The following is an 18,783-nucleotide window of genomic DNA, read 5'->3' as shown; positions in this document are numbered from 1 at the left end:
TTAGCTTTCTTTTAAAGTTCAAAATTAAAATGCCTAGGGATCAGCCCAGTGGCGTCGTGGTTAAGTTCAGCGCGCTCCACTTTGGCAGCCCAGGCTTGCAGGTTCAGATCCTGAGCACAGACCTACACCACTCATCAAGCCCTGCCACGGCACAGATGTTAGGTGAGGGCCAATCTTCCTCAAGCAAAAAGAGGACAATTGACAACAGATGTTAGCTCAGAGCCAATCTTCCTCATCAAAAAAAATGAAAGACAAAAAATTAAAATGCTTAGGGGCCAGCCTGGTGGCATAGCATTAAGTTCACATGCTCCGATTCGGCAGCCTGGGGTTCGTCAGCTTGGATCCTGGGAGTGAATTTACACACTACTTATCAAGCTACGCTGTGGCAGGTGTCCCACATATAGAGCAGAGGAAGATGGGCACAGATGTTAGCTCAGGGCCGCTCTTCCTCAGCAAAAAAGAGGAAGATTGGCAGTGGATGTTAGCTCAGGGCTAATCTTCCTCAAAAAAAAAAAGAAAAAGAAAAGAAAAAATTAAAATGCCTAGATCTTTACCATTATAATATTTTCAGAAACACATGTTAAAAATAAAAGGACTGTAACAAATACCTGGTATTTAAAATGTACATAAAACATCCCATTTTAAAGATACTTTTAACAAAAAAGAGTTCAACTTATCTGATCTTTCGAATCTATGAAATATACAAGGCAGGTATTAACTCATTTTATGAAGGAAATTATCCAAAACTAAACCACTATAAAGTAGAAAAGGATAGAAACAAATCCGTTATTTGATTCCTTGTCAATTTTCTTATATACATCAACTTGAATCCTTACTTCACCATAACTTGGTTAACTCAAGTTCCTTCCCACTTAGCTTTTATAAGGAAACCAATTATTATTTAAGTATCTGAATGGGGAGGCAGTTGTGGTATAATGCAAAGTACAAAGAATATGAACTTAGAAGAGCAACCGTGAGGTTTACTGTGAAAATTTAGAAGTACATTTACTTAAAAGTGCCTAGTAGTACCTGACACACACACACACACACACATATATAGTAGGCAATTAAGGAAAGGAGCTCCTTTACACACACACACACACACACAGAACCCAACTCTTCTACAGCATTCTTCGCCACCAGAGCACTACATTTAGTTCACTCCTAGCCAAAGAGACACATGGGTCAAACTGTTTTAATGTGATACGTTAACCCAGAAATTCCACTTCTAGGAATCTGTCCTAAGGAAACACACCTGTAAATGTGTAGACACATGCAGAAAAATGCTTACTGAAACAGTGCTTGCAACAACTGAAAAAATAAAAAACCCAACCCAGATACCCATCAACAGAAATCTCATTAAATAAATAATGGCATAACCATATAGAGGAGTACTACTCAGCCATCAAAAAACAAAAAGAAAAGAACGGGATCAATTTCTATATATACTAGTCAGTAAGCACCTGGGCACATAAAGCACTAAGGCACTTGAACGAAGTTAATAATCAGTTGGAACCCTCAAGAATCCACAATTTAAAAACAGGGAGAGGCACAAAGATAATAACGAAAAACTGATAACCAACGCTATATACAATTATAAAAGTTGGCAAGTAAAGTATTTGTTTAGATTAACATGCCTGGCTTTACATATAAATGGAAGAAATTAAAGCAAAGGGACAGTGGGGTATTTTTTCCATCTCCTAATGACGGGCATAAAATAGCTGAAAAAAATTAAATTTAAAGAATTCTTTGAATGAGGAATATATTCAAGATGGAAAGGATGTAAAACACATTAACATTCTGGCATTGATATAATATTTAATTATATTCTATAAATTAAATAGCTGAGGTCAACATTTGAACAATGATCCATGAAGTGCAGAAACAAGGCAATCCATCGAATAAAGCACCATTATTTTCCTAAACACTTAAGTAACTCAAAGTGTTTCTAGGATAATCCTTTTCAATTATCAACTCTACACTTTAAAAATACAGGGGAAAAAAATCTCCTTAAAAAGTAATTTCAACACTTATTGTAATTTATACTTTTATCAGCTACCAGAGCCTAGAATACAAACATACCATAAAAAATCTCATTATAACACCATTCTCAATGTCCATGCCAAGCAGCAGCCTTAGAGATGATTCTAAATCTTTTTGATAGATTTTGGTAAATAAACTCCCGACTTCCATTTATAGGGGATCAGCTCTACACAATCAATGTAGTAATCAATGTATAGTAAGTTACTCAAACATTAACTGAGGGCAAAATCATATTTACCATTAAATAAGTTTAAAGAAACGTAGTAAAAATGTAAAGTTTATTCAGTTTGCACTTTACAGATTTTCCCTCCTACTGCATATCCATGATTCAGATAGCTGTACCCTGAGACAAAAGGAGATGACAAAAGAAAAAAAATTAAAAAAGATTAAGATCTACTGTTATTTCTCTTTTTTCATCCATCCAATATTTTCACCTTTTGTGGTTCTTACTACTTACCATGCCCTCAAAGCCAACTCTGTAAAGATTCTTAGCACCATTATCCCAGAGAACATACGCTGCACTATGCGGGCTCGATGCACTCCAGTCCTGGATTTCTGTTACCTGAGGGAATTTTTGGAGAAAATAATTTTTTAGAAGAGAGAGAGGAGAGGTTAGTTCTATTATATTTAAATCTTAAAAATCATTTCAGCTACTATCATGTGTAATACGATGATTAAAAATACTTATTTGCCAAATATGTCACTTCTAACATATAATGACTTACAGAGACATTTCTCCAGAATTATAAGGTAATTTCTAAAACCACTGTAGAAATTTTAAATTGGGAGCCTTAGTAATTACATTAATAGACTATCATAAAATACACACTTCAATATGAAACTTTAAATCTTTACTCTCAAAGGGTTCCTTTAAAGAAAAGTGTATTCTTTTAAACCCATTACGTGATACAAAATCTTAAATCTTTAACCAAATACCCAAAATGATTCAAGATAAATCTGCTCTCTGATAGCTAAAAGCTGAGAAGCACAAACCTCAACAGCAGTGTTCAAAGAAGACTTGAGTGACTTTGCTCCTCTAGCAGTATCCCTTAGCTGCCCCAAAAGAGCAGACCATCCTAAGCTAAAACACTACACTTACAACAGAAACCCAAACACAATCTGTAGGCCCTATGTGCCTCCAGACTTATTCGTAAGCTCATTTGATATTTAAGGAAAAAAAAAAAAACACCAGGGTTGCTATTGCTTAAAGGCCAAGAATAAACTTCACAAAAATAACACACAACAAGCACTAAACCTGGGTATTCTCAAGTAAACTAGTTTACGGCTACAAAGGGAAAGTGGCACATATGGAACTCATTACTATTCCCCATCATGACACCTATAATCAGCCACCCTTCATAGTTACTTAGAATGCCAGACTGATGCTAAACATAATTTTTAAGGCATGACCTTAAAAACAGACAATTATTTCAAATAAGATATAACGAACCTTCCATCTTTACCTTGTAATAAAGTTTTGTAAGCTACGTACTTTATGGTGCTTTTGTAGAGATAAAAATGTTTTATATTTAAGATTTAATCAAACATTTGAGAAATATTTCAAATTGTTAGTAAATGAGTCCATTTATTCTTCTTAATTTTGAAATAAATTATACATTATAAAAATATAACATACGTAAACCTTAAAGAATAAAAAATGAAAGGAAACCAGCGTAAGAAAAAAAATATTACCAGTATTTTTCAAGACCCCTGTGTGCCCCTTATCAATTCCATCCTCCTGCCTCCCAACATAGGTCACTACCAAACTGAATGTGGAGTCCAGCACACCTTGCTTTGCTTCATGATTTCTACAAGTAACCACTGTATAACCTGACAAAGCAACAGTTTCTAACACTCTAAAGTGAAACATGCAATCTTGAGCAAAAAATTCCTTCTAATTCTAATACAGTCAGATCCTACTTCACTTGTTTTAAAAAATACAATGCTTGGGGCTGACCCAGAGGCACAGCAGTTAAGTTTACACATCCTGCTTCAGCAGCCTGGGGTTCGCCAGTTCAGATCCCAGGTGTGGACCTACACATGGCTTGGCAAGCCATGCTATAGCAGGCATCCCACATATAAAGTAGAGGAAGATGGGCATGGATGTTAGCTCTGGGCCAGACTTCCTCAGCAAAAAGAGGGGAGGACTGGCAGTAGATGTTAGCTCAGGGCTAATCTTCCTCAAAAAAAAATTTTTTTAATTAAAAAAATATTTAAAAAAAAGCAATGCTAGATTAAATAAGTCTGTATTTTTATAAGAGGGACAAAAAAACATTTGACTAACTAAAAAACAAAGACCACGCATTTTATTTAAATCAATTTCACCCTAAATTTCAAATTACTTTGGATAAAAGCAAGTTCATTAGTCAAGCTTTGAATCACTAAATGAAATTCCTTCATTTGTTAATATAATTTGACTTCTTAGTGAAGGGGAAACAAAGTGGAAGACATAAGAAAATAACTACATTAATTTTATACTTTCAATTCTGATTAAGAAATATATGCAGAATGGCTGCTAAAACCATTAGGTAAAAGGTTGCTGAGAAACTCCATAAAGGATCAAATTGACAATACCTGCATCTACTGATCAATTTTCACATCACTAATAGTAGGCTAATCAAATCAGATTTTATGTGGCTCTTGATGTGTGTGATGCAATAAAAAGTACGCAGCACCACTTACGTACGCTTGCCAAAACAAAACTGAACCTCAATCTAATCAAGTCTCTACATTTAACAACTAGTGTATAAGAAATACAAGGGCTAGAGGCCCAAGTTCAGGAATACCATAAAGAATCAACGGGCCAGGGGCCAGCCCCGTGGCATAGTGGTTAAGTTTGGCGTGCTCTGCTTCGGCAGCCTGAGTTCATGGGTTGGGATCCCTGGCACGGACTGATAGCAATCCTCAGCCGTGCTGTGGAGGCATCCCACATATAAAGTGGAGGAAGACTGGCACAGATGTTAGCTCAGGGCTAATCCTCCTCAGCAAAAATATCAACTGGCCAAATCAAAAGAACCTGGTTTCTTCAACAAATAAATGACTTTTTTTATTTTGAGGAAGATTAGCCCTGAGTTAACATCTGCCGCCAATCCTCCTCTTCTTGCTGAGGAAGACTGAGGAAGACATCCAGGCCCATATTCCTCTACTTTATATGTGGGACACCTACCACAGCATGGCTTGCCAAGCAGTGCCATGTCCGCACCCGGGCCGATGAAGCAGAACACGCACACTTAAGCACTGGGCCATGGAAGTGGAATGTGTGCACTTAACCGCTGTGCCACCGGGCCAGCCCCAAATGACATTTTCTTAAAATGCTGATAATTTTTTAAGTTGGGTGGGTGCATGGGAATTTGTTACAGTAATCTTTCTACTCTGGTGTTCCTAGAAAACATATCTAATGTACCTTCACGAAACACTTAACTGAGATACATTCAAAAGCATTTGTAAAATCAAAAACAGTCTTAAAATACTAACATAGGTAATGGTACTTAAGAAACCCTGTAGGAATACACTACACACTTCCACGATGTCTTTACGTCATGTTGGCCAGAGTCTACAGCTGACACGTTTATTTTTGTCTCTGAACACTGTTATCACCATGCAAATCATGGTTCATGTTGGCATGTGGTGGGCCACAGACTGCATCAGTACTGCAACATTAGCCTGGGTTGGTACATATCGCATAATACAGCTCGTACTAGCCACACAGTTCAACACATGTAGTAATGGGGGTTGGGTAGGGATCCTAAACCTCAGAAAAAAAAAAAAGAATACACTACACATTATTCATGTGGGTTATACCAGGGGATTGGGACAGAGCAGCCAGCACTGAAGGAAAAACAGGGACTTACAAACTCTCCGTTCACACACACGACAAACACAGACGATCAAACTTACATTTGATCTTAAATATGTGCTTAAACAATGATACCCTAAAGATTTATTATCATGTTAAGTTCCCTCACTCACAGACACATGTGCAAGAGGGTTTCATGTATTTCTCGTTTTGTTCTTAAAATGTAACGTGTATTAAATCGTAACAAACCAAAAATGTAATAGTGATCAACCAAAGCCTCAAGAACACCTTTTTATCCCCTAAAAGTGCCAATATAACAAAATCCCAGAAAGTTCCATTTACATGGCTTCAGAACTTAACAGCAACTGCCTTCAAAAGCTGATGAAAATAATAATTTCCAACCCTCCAGCCATATAATTAACTGTGGGGAAGAAGACAAAGTTACAAATATTTTTAGAACGAAAGTATTAAAAATTTACTTCTCGTGCACTCTTTCAAAAGAAGTTACTAGAATGTGTACTCTACCAAAGGAAAGAGCAAGCTAAGTAAGACAACGTAAGGAAACACAGAAAATATGAGATCTAGCCAGGAAAGAGGCAAAGGCATCCATCAAAGGGAGCTCCCAGGGTGACAGCAGGGCACAAAGGGTGATCAAGGGTGATCTGTCCAAATAGCAGCCACGTGATTCACAGGCCAGACTTGGTTGAAGGCTATCTTCTCACCAAGATCCATACTGTCATTGTACCATTTGATTGACCTGAGGACACAATGCCTAAGTGAGTGTGACCCAAATTCTCAAGTGTACTTGGCTTACGGACTAGGTGATGATGAAGGTCCCGTTCTTGCCTCCATCCCCCATTCTCTGCCATCTAGATGAGCCTGAGGTCTCTCATCTCACTCCACAGAATATTCTGCTTCAACCTACTCCAGAAATTTTGAGGTGGACCATGGTAAGCCCAGAAGCAAAAAATCCATAGCAGAGATCTCATCAAGATGGCAGCGTAGGCAGACACTGAGCTCATCTCCTCCCATGAACACAACCAGGTTATGACTACTTTTGGAAAAATTACCCTGGATAGAAAACTGAAAACTGGATAAAAAGAACCCCCACAACAAGGGACAGTCCTGACTAAGGCGGAAGAGGCAGTAATTCCTGCTGGAGAGGAAAAAAGCCACCTTTGGGAGCAGCAGAGATTCTCAGCTGGCCAGGCAGGAGCCAGCCTAAGGTACACAGCCCTCCCTGGAGGAGTGAGGTCCAGAGCGGGGGCCGATACTGCTATAAGCATCCTTCAGACTCAGCCCAACTGAGATGAGGGTCTTACTGTGTGGCTTCCCTGGCTATTAACTACAGCAAGGAAACCCCCAGAAAAGCTATTGGATGAAAGCTGAAAAGACCCTGGTCTTAAAGGGCTCACACACAAACTCACTCACCGCAGCAACCTAAAATCACCAGAGAGAAGGCTGACAGTCCTTTGGTGCAAAGAGACTCACCTGGTGGGCTCTGGGGGCACCTTGGTGAGAGGAGGGACCTCTCCAGAGACTGAGACATTGGTGGGGGCCATTGTTCTGACCTGGTCAAGGAGTGCTGACACAGACCCCGGTGGATGCCACTGAGATTCTGCCCTTGGCCTGTTAGCCTGGGGTCTGCCACACCCACAAGAGCACAAATTTAATCCACTTCAGCCAGGGCAGGCAGCCTGCCCTAGGGACCAGCGCCACCCAACAGCAAGGACTCAGGCTACTTTTCCGGCCTGCATTGACTGGGTGCCTTGATCCTCTACAGGTAGGTGAGTGTGTCGCCTCTGTGGGGCAGGGCCTGTGTGAGGACCAGGTGAAGTGAGGGGGGCATTGGTGGAGAGGTGGGGGCCTCTGCAGTGTGGTGTCAGGGTATGCTCCAGGGGGTTGGGAAGTGTGCACAGACCAGGACTGTGTTGACGGTGTGTGTGGCCCTGTGGGGGGATGAGGCTTATTAGCAGCAGAAGACCTGAGCTTCATAAACAGGATCAGCCCCACCTTCCAAAGCCTAAAATAATTGAGTGCTCCCTGCCTAGGACTAGCCCCACTCCGCTGCACTCCTAAGAGAACTGACAACAGCCTTGTAGGCCTGAGGCCTATACCAACTGTAAGCCCCAGAGTCTAGCAACCCGCTACACTGGGTACGAACCCAATTAAGAGGAAAACTGCAACGGGAGCATGCTGATAGACTTTGTAGCCAACAGTGCTGAGGCTCCCCAAACCAGATTTACAAACAGCCGACGAGGGAAGGAAAGACTAGACTCCCTGGGTACCAGCAGTAAGAGTAACCCTGCCACAGCAGAAAGACACAAGTAGCCCATGAAAGGGTCACTCCTGCATCATTTGGACTGGCGACAAGAGGGAAGAACACTGCTGGGCCTCATAAGGCGTCTCATACATAAGGCCACTTCTCCAAGATCAGGAGACATAGCTGACTCACCTAATACATGGAAATAAGCACAAAGAAAGAGGCATGATGAGGAGACAAAGGAATACTTTCCAAGCAAGGCAACAGGACAAAACTCCAGAAAAAGGACTAAATGAAACAGAAATAAGCGACCACTCAACAAAGAGTTCAAACAAAATCTCATAAGGATGCTCACAGATATTGGGAGAAGACTGGATGAACACAGTGAGCTCATCAGCAAAGAACTCGAAAATATAAAAAAGAACAAATCAGAAATGAAGAATACAATACTGGAAATGAAAAATTCACTAGAGGGACTCAATAACAGTAGAGGATGCAGAAGAAAGGATCAGCGATCTAGATGAAAGACTAGAGGAAATCACCCAAGCAGAACAGAAAAAAAGAATTAGACAGAATGAGAACAGTCTAAGGGAACTCTGGGACAATATCAAGCATGCTAACATTCAGATTATAGGTGTCCCAGAAGGAGAAGAAAAAGAGAAAGGGACAGAAAATTTATTTGAAGAAATAATAGCTGAAAATTTTCCTAACCTAAGGAAGGAAACAGACCTCCAAGTTCATGAAGCACAGAGAGCTCCAAACAAGATAAGCCCAAAGAGGCCCACACCAAGACACATTATAATTAAAATGTCCGAAATTGAAGATGAAGAGAGAATTCTAAAAGCAGCAAGAGAAAGGCCACAAGTGACATATAAAGGGAAGCCTATAAGGCTATGAGAAGACTTCTCAGATGAGACCCTACAGGCAAGAACAGAATGGCATGAGGTATTTAAAGTACTAAAAGGAAAAAACCTACAGCCAATAATACTCTATCCATCAAGGCTATCATTCAGAATGGCAAGAGAGATAAAGAGCTTCCCAGACAAGCAAAAATTAAAGGAGTTTATCTCCAAGAAACCAGTTCTACAAAAAATGCTGAAGGGACTTACTTAAGTGGGAAAGCGATGACCACAAATAGAGATTAAAAAAATTGGCAAAAAAAAAAAAAAAAAACCCAGGCAATAAAATCATTTGTAAAGGTAAAAATATAGTAAAGGTAGCAGATCAACTACCTGTGAAGATAAGATGAAGGTTAAAAGACAAATGTACCAAAATCACCTATTTGATTGATAAGTGGGGAATAGATAGACACACACTAAACAAGAGACTATGATTTCAAAAACATAAAATGTGGGAAGGGAGTGAAAAAGTAGAGCTTTTAGAAAGAGGTCAAGCTAAAGAGTCTATCAACTCAATACACACTGTTATATACATAGAATTTATATAGGATCCTCATGGTAATCACAAATCAGAAACATATAATAAGTAAGCAAAAAAGTAAGACAAAAGAAATCAAACATACTACTAAAGAAAACCATCAAACCACAAGGGAAGAGAACAAGAGAAAAAGAAAGGAACAGAGACGAGCTACTAAAACACCCAGAAAAAAAAAAGTAACAAAATGGCAATAAATATATATTTATCAATAGCTACTTTAAATGTCAATGGACTAAATGCTCCAATCAAAGGCCACAGGGTGGCCAACTGGATAACAAAACAGGACCCATGTATACGCTGCATACAAGAGACACACTTCAGACCTAAAGACACTCACACACTGAAAGTGAAAGGATGGAAAAAGATATTCCATGCAAATGGCAAAGAAAAGAAAGAGGGGGTAGCAATACTTGTATCAGACAAAACAGACTTTAAAACAAAAACTGCAATAATTATTGAGACAAAGATGGCACTACATAATGATAAAGGGAACAATCCAACAGGAAAATATAACACCTATAAATATCTATGCACCCAACATAGAAGCACCTAAATATATAAAGCAATTATTAACAGACATAAGAGGAGAAATAGACAGTAACACAATAATAGTGGGGGACTTTAACACTCCACTTACACCAATGGATAGATCATCCAAACAGAAGATCAATAAGGAAACACTGGCCTTAAAGGACACATTAGACCAGATGGACTTAGCAGATATATACACAGAACATTCCATCCAAAAACCACAGAATACACATTCTTTTCAAATGCACATGGAACATTCTCCAGAATTGATTACATATTACTCCACAAAACAAGTCTCAATAAATTTAAGAAAATCAAAATAACACCATGCATCTTTTCTGACCACAAAGGTATGAAACTAGAAATCAACTACAGGAGGAAAACCAGAAAAGCCACAAAAATGTGCAGATTAAATAAAACGCTACTGAATAATGATTAGGTCAATGAAGAAATCAAAGGAGAAATCAAAAAATTCCTAGAAACAAATGAAAATGAAAATACAACATGCCAAAATCTGTAGGATACAGCAAAAGCGGTTCTAAGAGGGAAGTTTATAGCAATTAAGGCCTACCTCGACAAAGAAGAAAAATCCCAAATAAACATTCTAAAAGTGCATCTAAAGGTACTGGAAAAAGAAGAACAAACAAAGCCCAAAATCAGCAGAAGGAAGGAAATAATAAAAATCAGAGCAGAAATAAATGAAATAGAGACTAAAAAAAAAACAATAGAAAAAATCAGTGAAACCAGAGGTGGTTCTTTGAAAAGATAAACAAAATTGACAAACCCTTAGCTAGACTCACTCCCAAAAAAAAAGAGAGAAGCTTCAAATAAATAAAATCAGAAATGAAAGAGGAGAGATTACAATGGATACCTCAGAAATACAAAAGATAATAAGAAATACTATGAAAAGCTATACACCAACAAATTGGATCATCTAGAAGAACTGGATAGATAAATTCTTAGAAACATACAACCTTCCAAAACTGGACAAAGAAGAAGTAGAGAATTTGAACAGATCAATCACCAGTAAGGACATCGAAATAGCAATCAAAAACCTCCCAAAAAATAAAAGTCCAGGACCAGATGGCTTCCTTGGTGAATTCTACCAAACATTCAAAGAAGACTTAATACCTATCCTTCTCAAACTCTTCTAAAAACTTGAAGAGGAGGGGAGGCTTCCTAACTCCTACAAAGCCAACATTATCCTGATAACAAAACTAGACAAGGACAACACACAAAAAAAATTACAGGCTATATCACTGAAGAACATCGATACAAAAATCCTCAACAAAATGCTAGCAAATCGAATACAATACATTACAAAGATCATACATCATGATCAAGCAGGTTTCCTTCCAGAGATGCAGGGATGGTTCAACATCCACAAATCTACACCACATTAACAAAATGAAGAATAAAAATCACATGATCATGTCAATAGATGCAGAGAAAGCATTTGACAAGATACAGCATCCATTTATGATAAAAACTCTAAATAAAATGGGTATAGAAGAAAAATACTTCCACACAATAAAGGCCATTTATGACAAACCCACAGCAAATATCATTCTCAACAAAGAAAAACTGAAAGCTATCCCTCTAAGAACAGGAACCAGACAAGGATGCCCACTGTCACCACTCTTATTTAACACAGTACTGGAGGTCCTAGCCAGAGCAATCAGGCAAGAAAAAGAAATAAAAGGAATCCACATTGGAAAAGAAGAAGCGAAACTGTCATTCTTTGCAGACATGATTTTATATATAGAAAACCCTAAAGAATCCACTAAAAAACTTTTAGAAACAATAAATGAATACAGTCAAGTTGTGGGATATAAAAATCAATGTACAAAAATTGTGTGTCTATACACTAACAACAAAGTAGCAGAAATTAAGAACACAATCCCATCTACAATTGCAACAAAAAGAATAAAATACCTAGGAATAAACTTAACCAAAGAGGTGAAAGATCTGCACACTGAAAACTATAAAACATTGTTGAAAGCAATAGAAAACACAAAGAAATGGAAAGATATTCCACGCTCTTGGATTGGAAGAATTAACATAGTTAACATGTCCAGACTTCCTAAGGCAAGCTATAGATTCAATGCAATCTCTATCAAAGTTCCAACAACATTTTTCACAGAAATAGAACAAAGAATCCTAAAATGTATATGGAACAACAAAAGACCCCAAATAGCCAAAGGATTCCTGAGAAAAAAGAACAAAGCTAGAGGTACCACACTCCCTGATTTCAAAATATACACAAAGCCACAGTAACCAAAACAGCATGGTACTCGCACAAAAAGAGAAACACAAATCAATGGAACAGAATCGAGAGCCCAGAAATAAACCCACACATATATGGACAGCTAATATTTGACAAGGGAGCCAAGAGCATATGATGGAGAAAGGAGAGTCTCTTCAATAAATGGTGCTGGGAAAACTGGACAGCCACATGCAAAAGAATGAAAGTAGACCATTATCTGACACCATGCACAAAAATCAACTCAAAATGGATTAACAACTTGAATGCAAGATCTGAAACCATGAAACTTCTGGAAGAAAACATACGCAGTATGCTCTTTGACATCAGTCTTAGCAGCATATTTTCAAGTACCATGTCTGACGGAGCAAGGGAAACGAAAGAATGAACAAATGGGACTACATCAAACTAAAAAGCTTCTGCACAGCAAAGGAAACCATCAACAAAATGAAAAGACAACCTAACAATTGGGAGAAGATATTTGCAAACCATATATTAGATAAAGGGTTAATATCCAAAATATACAAAGAACTCATACAGCTCAACAACAAAAAATCCAACAACGCAATTAAAAAATGGGCAAAAGATCTGAACAGAGATTTCTCCAAAGAAGATATACAGATGGCCAACAGGCATATGCAATGATGCTCAACATCATTAGCTATTGGGGAAATGCAAATCAAAACTACAATGAGGTATCACCTCACTCTGGTCAGAATGGCTGTAACTAAGAAGACAGGAAACAACAAATGTTGGAGAGGATGTGGAGAGATGCAAACCCTCATACACGGCTGGTGGGAGTGCAAACTGGTGCAGCCACTATGGAAAGCAGTATGGAGTATCCTCAGAAAATTAAGGATAGATCTACCATATGACCCACCTATCCCACTGCTGGGTATTTATCCAAACAACTTGATAATGCAAATGCATAAAGATACTTGCACCCCTATGTTCATCGCGGCATTATACACAATAGCCAAGACTTGGAAGCAACCTAGGTGCCCATCAAGGGACGAATGGATAAAGAAGATGTAGAATACTACTCAGCCATAAGAAATGATGAAATCCAGCCATTTGCGACAACATGGATGGTCCTTGAGGGTATTATGCTGAGTGAAATTAGTCAGAGGGAAAAAGTCAAATACCGTATGATCTCACTCATAAGCAGAAGATAAAAACAACAAACACATAGCAATGGAGACTGGAATGGTGGTTACCATAGGGGAAGGGAGGAGTGGGGAGAGCAAAAGGAGTGATTAGGCTCACATGCGAGGGGATGGACTATAATTAGTTTTTGGGTGGTGAACATGATGCAATCTACACAGAATTCGCAATATATTACGATGTACACCTGAAAGCTATATAGTGTTATAATCTAATGTTACTGCAATTAAAAAATTTAAAATTAAAAAAAAAATCCATAGTAACCCATCACCTCGGACCATATTCCTGCCTACTGCCCAGAACTTGGCTCATACTTCTGCCCTGCCTGATATCCAGACTGTGCTGCACCCTCAGCACACTAATGACCTTGCCCACTGACTACCCCTTTGGGGAGAAGAAATTAAAAAAAAAAAGACAACTGACAACAGATGTTAGCTCAGGCAGTAATCTTTGGGGAAAAAAAAAGAATATAGGTTTCAGGAGAATAAGAACTTCATCTCTTTTGTTATTGCTACATCCCTGATGATTGAAACAAACCTGCACACAGTAAGTGTTTGACAAATATTTACCGAATTTTAAAAAAAGCAAAGGGGCCGGCCCCATGGCATAGTAGTTAAGTCTGGTGTGCTCTGCTTCAGCAGCCTGGGTTCGCAGGTTTGGATCCCAGGCACAGACCTACACCACTCGTCAAGCCATGCTGTGGCAGCGACCCACACACAAAATAGAGGAAGACTGGCACAGATGTTAGCTCAAGGCTAATCTTCCTCAAGCAAAAAAAAAAAAAAGAAAAGAAAAGAAAGAGGAAGATAGGCAACAGATGTTAGCTCAGGGCAAATGTTCCTCATTGAAAAAAAAAAGCAAGTTTGCTTCCTTAATAAAAATTAAAGTACTTAAAATATAATAACTAAAATATATCTGACTTTCAAACAATAAAACTAGATATTATTTAAAATGAGATCAATATAATAACAATACTCTGAATTTAGAAAACATCTATTTGAAAAAACAGTTAAAAATCTTAAATTCAAAAGAATCTATACAGCACCAAGTTGTACAAAAAAGGTTTTCAAGTTCCTGTGAAGAGTCCTTCAGACGACAGATTTGAAAATCATCATTCCTCAATGCTAAAAAACAATTTTTTCAAGAAGGTAACAGTGACACTGATAGTGATTGACATCTAAGTCTCAAATGTGAAATGTTACTCACTACATTTAGCATCTAGCATAACAGAGTATACACATTCAATATTTGTTGACTGAATCAATGAATGAATAATCAGCAAAGGCAACATAAAATCCAACACAAATAAAACCAACAACCCACTTACCCTAATACCTCTGGCTATCCCACCCCAGTTAAACAGGCTATACAAAATTCCCCTCGGAACGACCACTATAATTGACCCCTGGACAGCTCTACACACTGCCTGAGGAGGGTCACAGAGTTAAGTGGACTGGAAACAAAGTAGCTGCCTATTACCCTTCAGAAACAGGCCTTTGAGGGAATGCAATATAAAACAAATTCAAATTAAATTTTAATATCAAGAAAGTTGAGAGCATGAGACTGCTTAGAGAGGACTGGTCCAAACAGGATGTTCACCAACGCATTCTGGGCAACCAACGGGACTATGAAGCCTAAAGGTAAAATCTACCCAACAACCTTCTCGAGGAACGCTAATATTTAAAACAGAGCAAGAACAATCTTTTCTTTCATGAAAAAAAAGAAACGAAGACTTTAAAAAAATTTTTTGGCAAAGGAAGAAAATGGGCCAAGAAATTCAATTATAGTAGTAATAAAAATCTCCTGAACATACAATATTCTGGAATAACATAAGGAATCAAGAAAAAAATTTTACCTTTCCTCTACGGCCATTTCCTCCGTCCTGATCTTCCCACTGCCAGTCCACTCCTCGTACCACTCTGGCACCTGCAAAGATCCCTCTAGCTGTAATCTTCTTAGATTTTCTACGAGACTCTAACAGAACCCTAAAAATAAAATTATTTATTTTCAAATTTATATAAAATAGGTAACTAATTTACTTTTTAAAACAAGAGTATATAAAAGGTTATTTTGAAAATATAATATTTTCTTTGTTCTGGTTAATACTGTAGCAGTAATGTGACAGGATATAACTTTCCGTATTTCCTAGGTGATGATGATGATGACAGCAGTAGTCTGAAATAATAACAGTTAATATTCACTGAGCTTCTACTATACATAAAAGCACTTACAGACGTATAAAATCTGTTACACTCCTTAAGAGGAAGGTATTGTTATATTATTCATTTTACAAATGAGGAAACTGAGTCTCAAACAGGTAAATAATTTGCCCAAGGTCACAAAAGTTACATAGTAATGGAACCAACATATGAGCCCATTCTAACCACTTCAGAATCTCACTAAACTCCTCACTACTTTAGAGATGGCAAACCCAAATCCCTACAACTGTCGGGCAAGTAATATAAATGAGGGCCTTGACAGCACCACAGCAATGACAAACGGCAAATGGCACCTGACCTCAGGTTTAGGAAGACAAGAAGGAGTGGTAGGGACCTCAGTGAACTGCAGAGCACGATCCGTCTAAGGGTGCGGTGCTCCTCTGCTTCAGCCAACTGCTGCCGTGAACAAATGCAGGCCCAGTGTTCACAGTCTGCTGAGGTGTGGGCATGTGGGTTCAGAATTCGGAAACTTAGATTTTTGTGTGAAATCACCTGATTTTAAAAGCTTAGCAATGGTTCAAAAATTTAGAGCACTGTATAGGTCGAGTAAAATATATCTGTAGCCTGGATTTGACCTAACTGTCTCCAAAGTATTACACAGCTACAGAAGACTATGGACCTTGAGAAAGACTTCTACACTCAACTATCTGGACCAGCTTGGATCTCCAATGCCATCTAACCTTTATTCTTCTATATCCTTCTCATTCATAAAGTCAGAAAGATATCTCATTATTCCATTCATTTTTAGAATGTCTTTATTATACCCTAACTTTAAAAATTGTTAGCAAAAGACAAAAATAAATAACTTGTTCAAAATTACTTAGTTAATAAATGGCAGGACCAGGATTTGAACCGGGACAGTCTGATATCAAAACCCATTTTTCTATTACTCCTGCTGCCCCCTTACAACTGGCTAGATTCCTGGTTCTATGCATTATCCATAGCTACATGAGAAGACTCAATCACCTGAAACTCTACACCCATACTCCTCTCTCTTTGCTCCTAAGACACTTAACACATATCTCTAGATACCGTCCAAAACATCACATGACAATCACTGTTGATCAAACAATCCCGTAACCTGTAAACTCCTTAAGAATACTGTCTTATTTATCCTCAAATTTGCAGAGGTATAGTAGCTACACTATAGTCTTAATAAATGTGTCCTGATTCAATCAATGGGCCCTAGTGTTCATCTGGTAGCAATTAATAGAATAGAAGGCATAGTGAGAAGCAAATAATCAGCCTCTCTTGGGCTGCCCTTGCATTTCCAAACGTTGAGTAGTACCAAGTCTCTATATTAGAGAAAGAACAGCCCAGATTATCTTGGAATAATTCATACAGTTCCATCTTCACAGAGCTCATTTCTTGCTATATAGCAGGCCTGGTCCACATCTAGCCTGCTATCTGCTAACTCCCAACTAAACTAGCTGTCAAAAACTATTTCCTAATCCTATTCTTAAGGCTGGAGAGCATAAAAAATCTAACACACAAAAGGAATTGCAACTGAAGAAAAACTTGTTTCCCATACCGCTCACTTCCTGGTGTAGTAATTCTATAAAAGCGATGCCTTAAATGATGTTTATCTCCATGATAACAAACTGTACACAAATCATAATTTGTACACTCTGCACATTTCCATCGAATGCCAATGATTGGTTGCTGGCGGCAGGTATCACACATGGTTCCATCATGCTTGATGCCTATTAAAACAAGGATACACGCTTAGGTTAATTACAAGTATTATTTGCTTGAATATTACTTCCTAAGGGGAAAAATAAGAACACAGCATTTCACAAAGTATTTCAATAAAGTAGGAAATAATATTTCAAATGTACCATATATAGTTTAGAAACCTAGAAGTCACACGCATGCCCACATGAGCACACATGTACACAGCGTATAAATAGAGAAAACCTGAAAACCCACTCCTAACTGCCAACTGTGGTTGGAGCTGCACAGATGAGGAAGGGGAGGGTGCTTTCACCTTTTGTTCCATATACTTTTGAATTATTTAGTTTTATTATATGCATATTACTAATTTCATAATTTTAATAAGAAAAGACAAGAGATAGCACCTTTATCCTCTCAGATTGGCACAGTTGAAAAATAATATGTCAGTGCATGTGTAGATGGTGTCAAGAGAGCCAGAAAGATACCGCTGAGAGGGAAATATAAACTGATGGAACCTCTACGGAAGGTACAACAAACTGTTTCAAATGCCTTAAAAGACTCTGTACTTCCTTCAAATTTTTTAAAAGATACATCCAAAGATACTAAATTGTGTGTAGTAAAAATAAAAACTTAACCTAACTGATGTCAAAAATATGGGGCTATTTATGTATAAACTATGATAATCCATAGAGGAAAAATCTATGCAGTTACTAAATTATGTTGTAAAAGAAATGTTACTGACATGGTGAACTACATTCTTCTTTTATAAAGTAGCTTACAAAGAATTACAGTATGCCATTTTGGTAAATACATACACAATACATAGAATATATGTGCACAGAAAAACTGGAAAGATAATCCCCAAAATGTGCTGATGGGCTTACCCGTAGTGGTTTTCCAAGTTTTCTACACTGACTGTGGATTAATTCTAGGAAGCAGCTGGGTGAGTTGGGGCACTTAATATGCAGTATAAGCATCGGAGATGCTGGTATGTGTCACATAACTAAAATAAAAGCTAAAATAACAAAAACATGAGAGACTCTAAGCAAATAGTTATAGAAACCAACTTTCAACTAGTTACTTCAGCAATAGGGTATGTAACCGCTACTTAGAAGTCTTTATTTCTTTTAACCCTTACACTAAAAGCTATTCCATGCTTATAAAAAGAAAATACATACCTTATCTATGTACACTACTCACTGCCACATGCCTGAAGTGAGAGTCTAATCTGTTTTCCCACGGGAAAGCACCATGACCAAAAACATCACAATTAATATCAAATAGCAGTAACAGTGAATGTCCACACAATGGTTAAGTTTCTGAACAAGGTCTAAAATAGGTCTCCTATGTCATCACAAAAGGTAAAACACTCTAAGCGAATCGGTATCCGCTG

The 18,783-nt window shown here is 38.0% G+C and overlaps 1 protein-coding gene across 1 annotated transcript in view; it reads right to left on the bottom strand.

Annotated features, from left to right (window-relative positions):
• The window catches only part of MIB1 (MIB E3 ubiquitin protein ligase 1), a 140,308-nt gene that overhangs the window by 107,491 nt on the left and 14,034 nt on the right, over nucleotides 1-18,783 (bottom strand). Inside the window, exons 2-4 of the mRNA XM_046671026.1 lie at nucleotides 17,248-17,419; nucleotides 15,353-15,482; nucleotides 2,501-2,605 (exon numbers count right to left, since the gene is read on the bottom strand). Coding sequence (XP_046526982.1) covers nucleotides 2,501-2,605; nucleotides 15,353-15,482; nucleotides 17,248-17,419 — 407 coding nt within the window. The remainder of the gene's footprint in view (nucleotides 1-2,500; nucleotides 2,606-15,352; nucleotides 15,483-17,247; nucleotides 17,420-18,783) is intronic.

This window comes from Equus quagga, chromosome 9 (genome assembly GCF_021613505.1).
Source record: "Equus quagga isolate Etosha38 chromosome 9, UCLA_HA_Equagga_1.0, whole genome shotgun sequence".
Classification (NCBI taxonomy): Eukaryota; Metazoa; Chordata; class Mammalia; order Perissodactyla; family Equidae; genus Equus; species Equus quagga.
The sequence above is the reverse complement of the archived record's forward strand: the minus strand, read 5'-3'. Positions and strand labels throughout refer to the sequence as shown.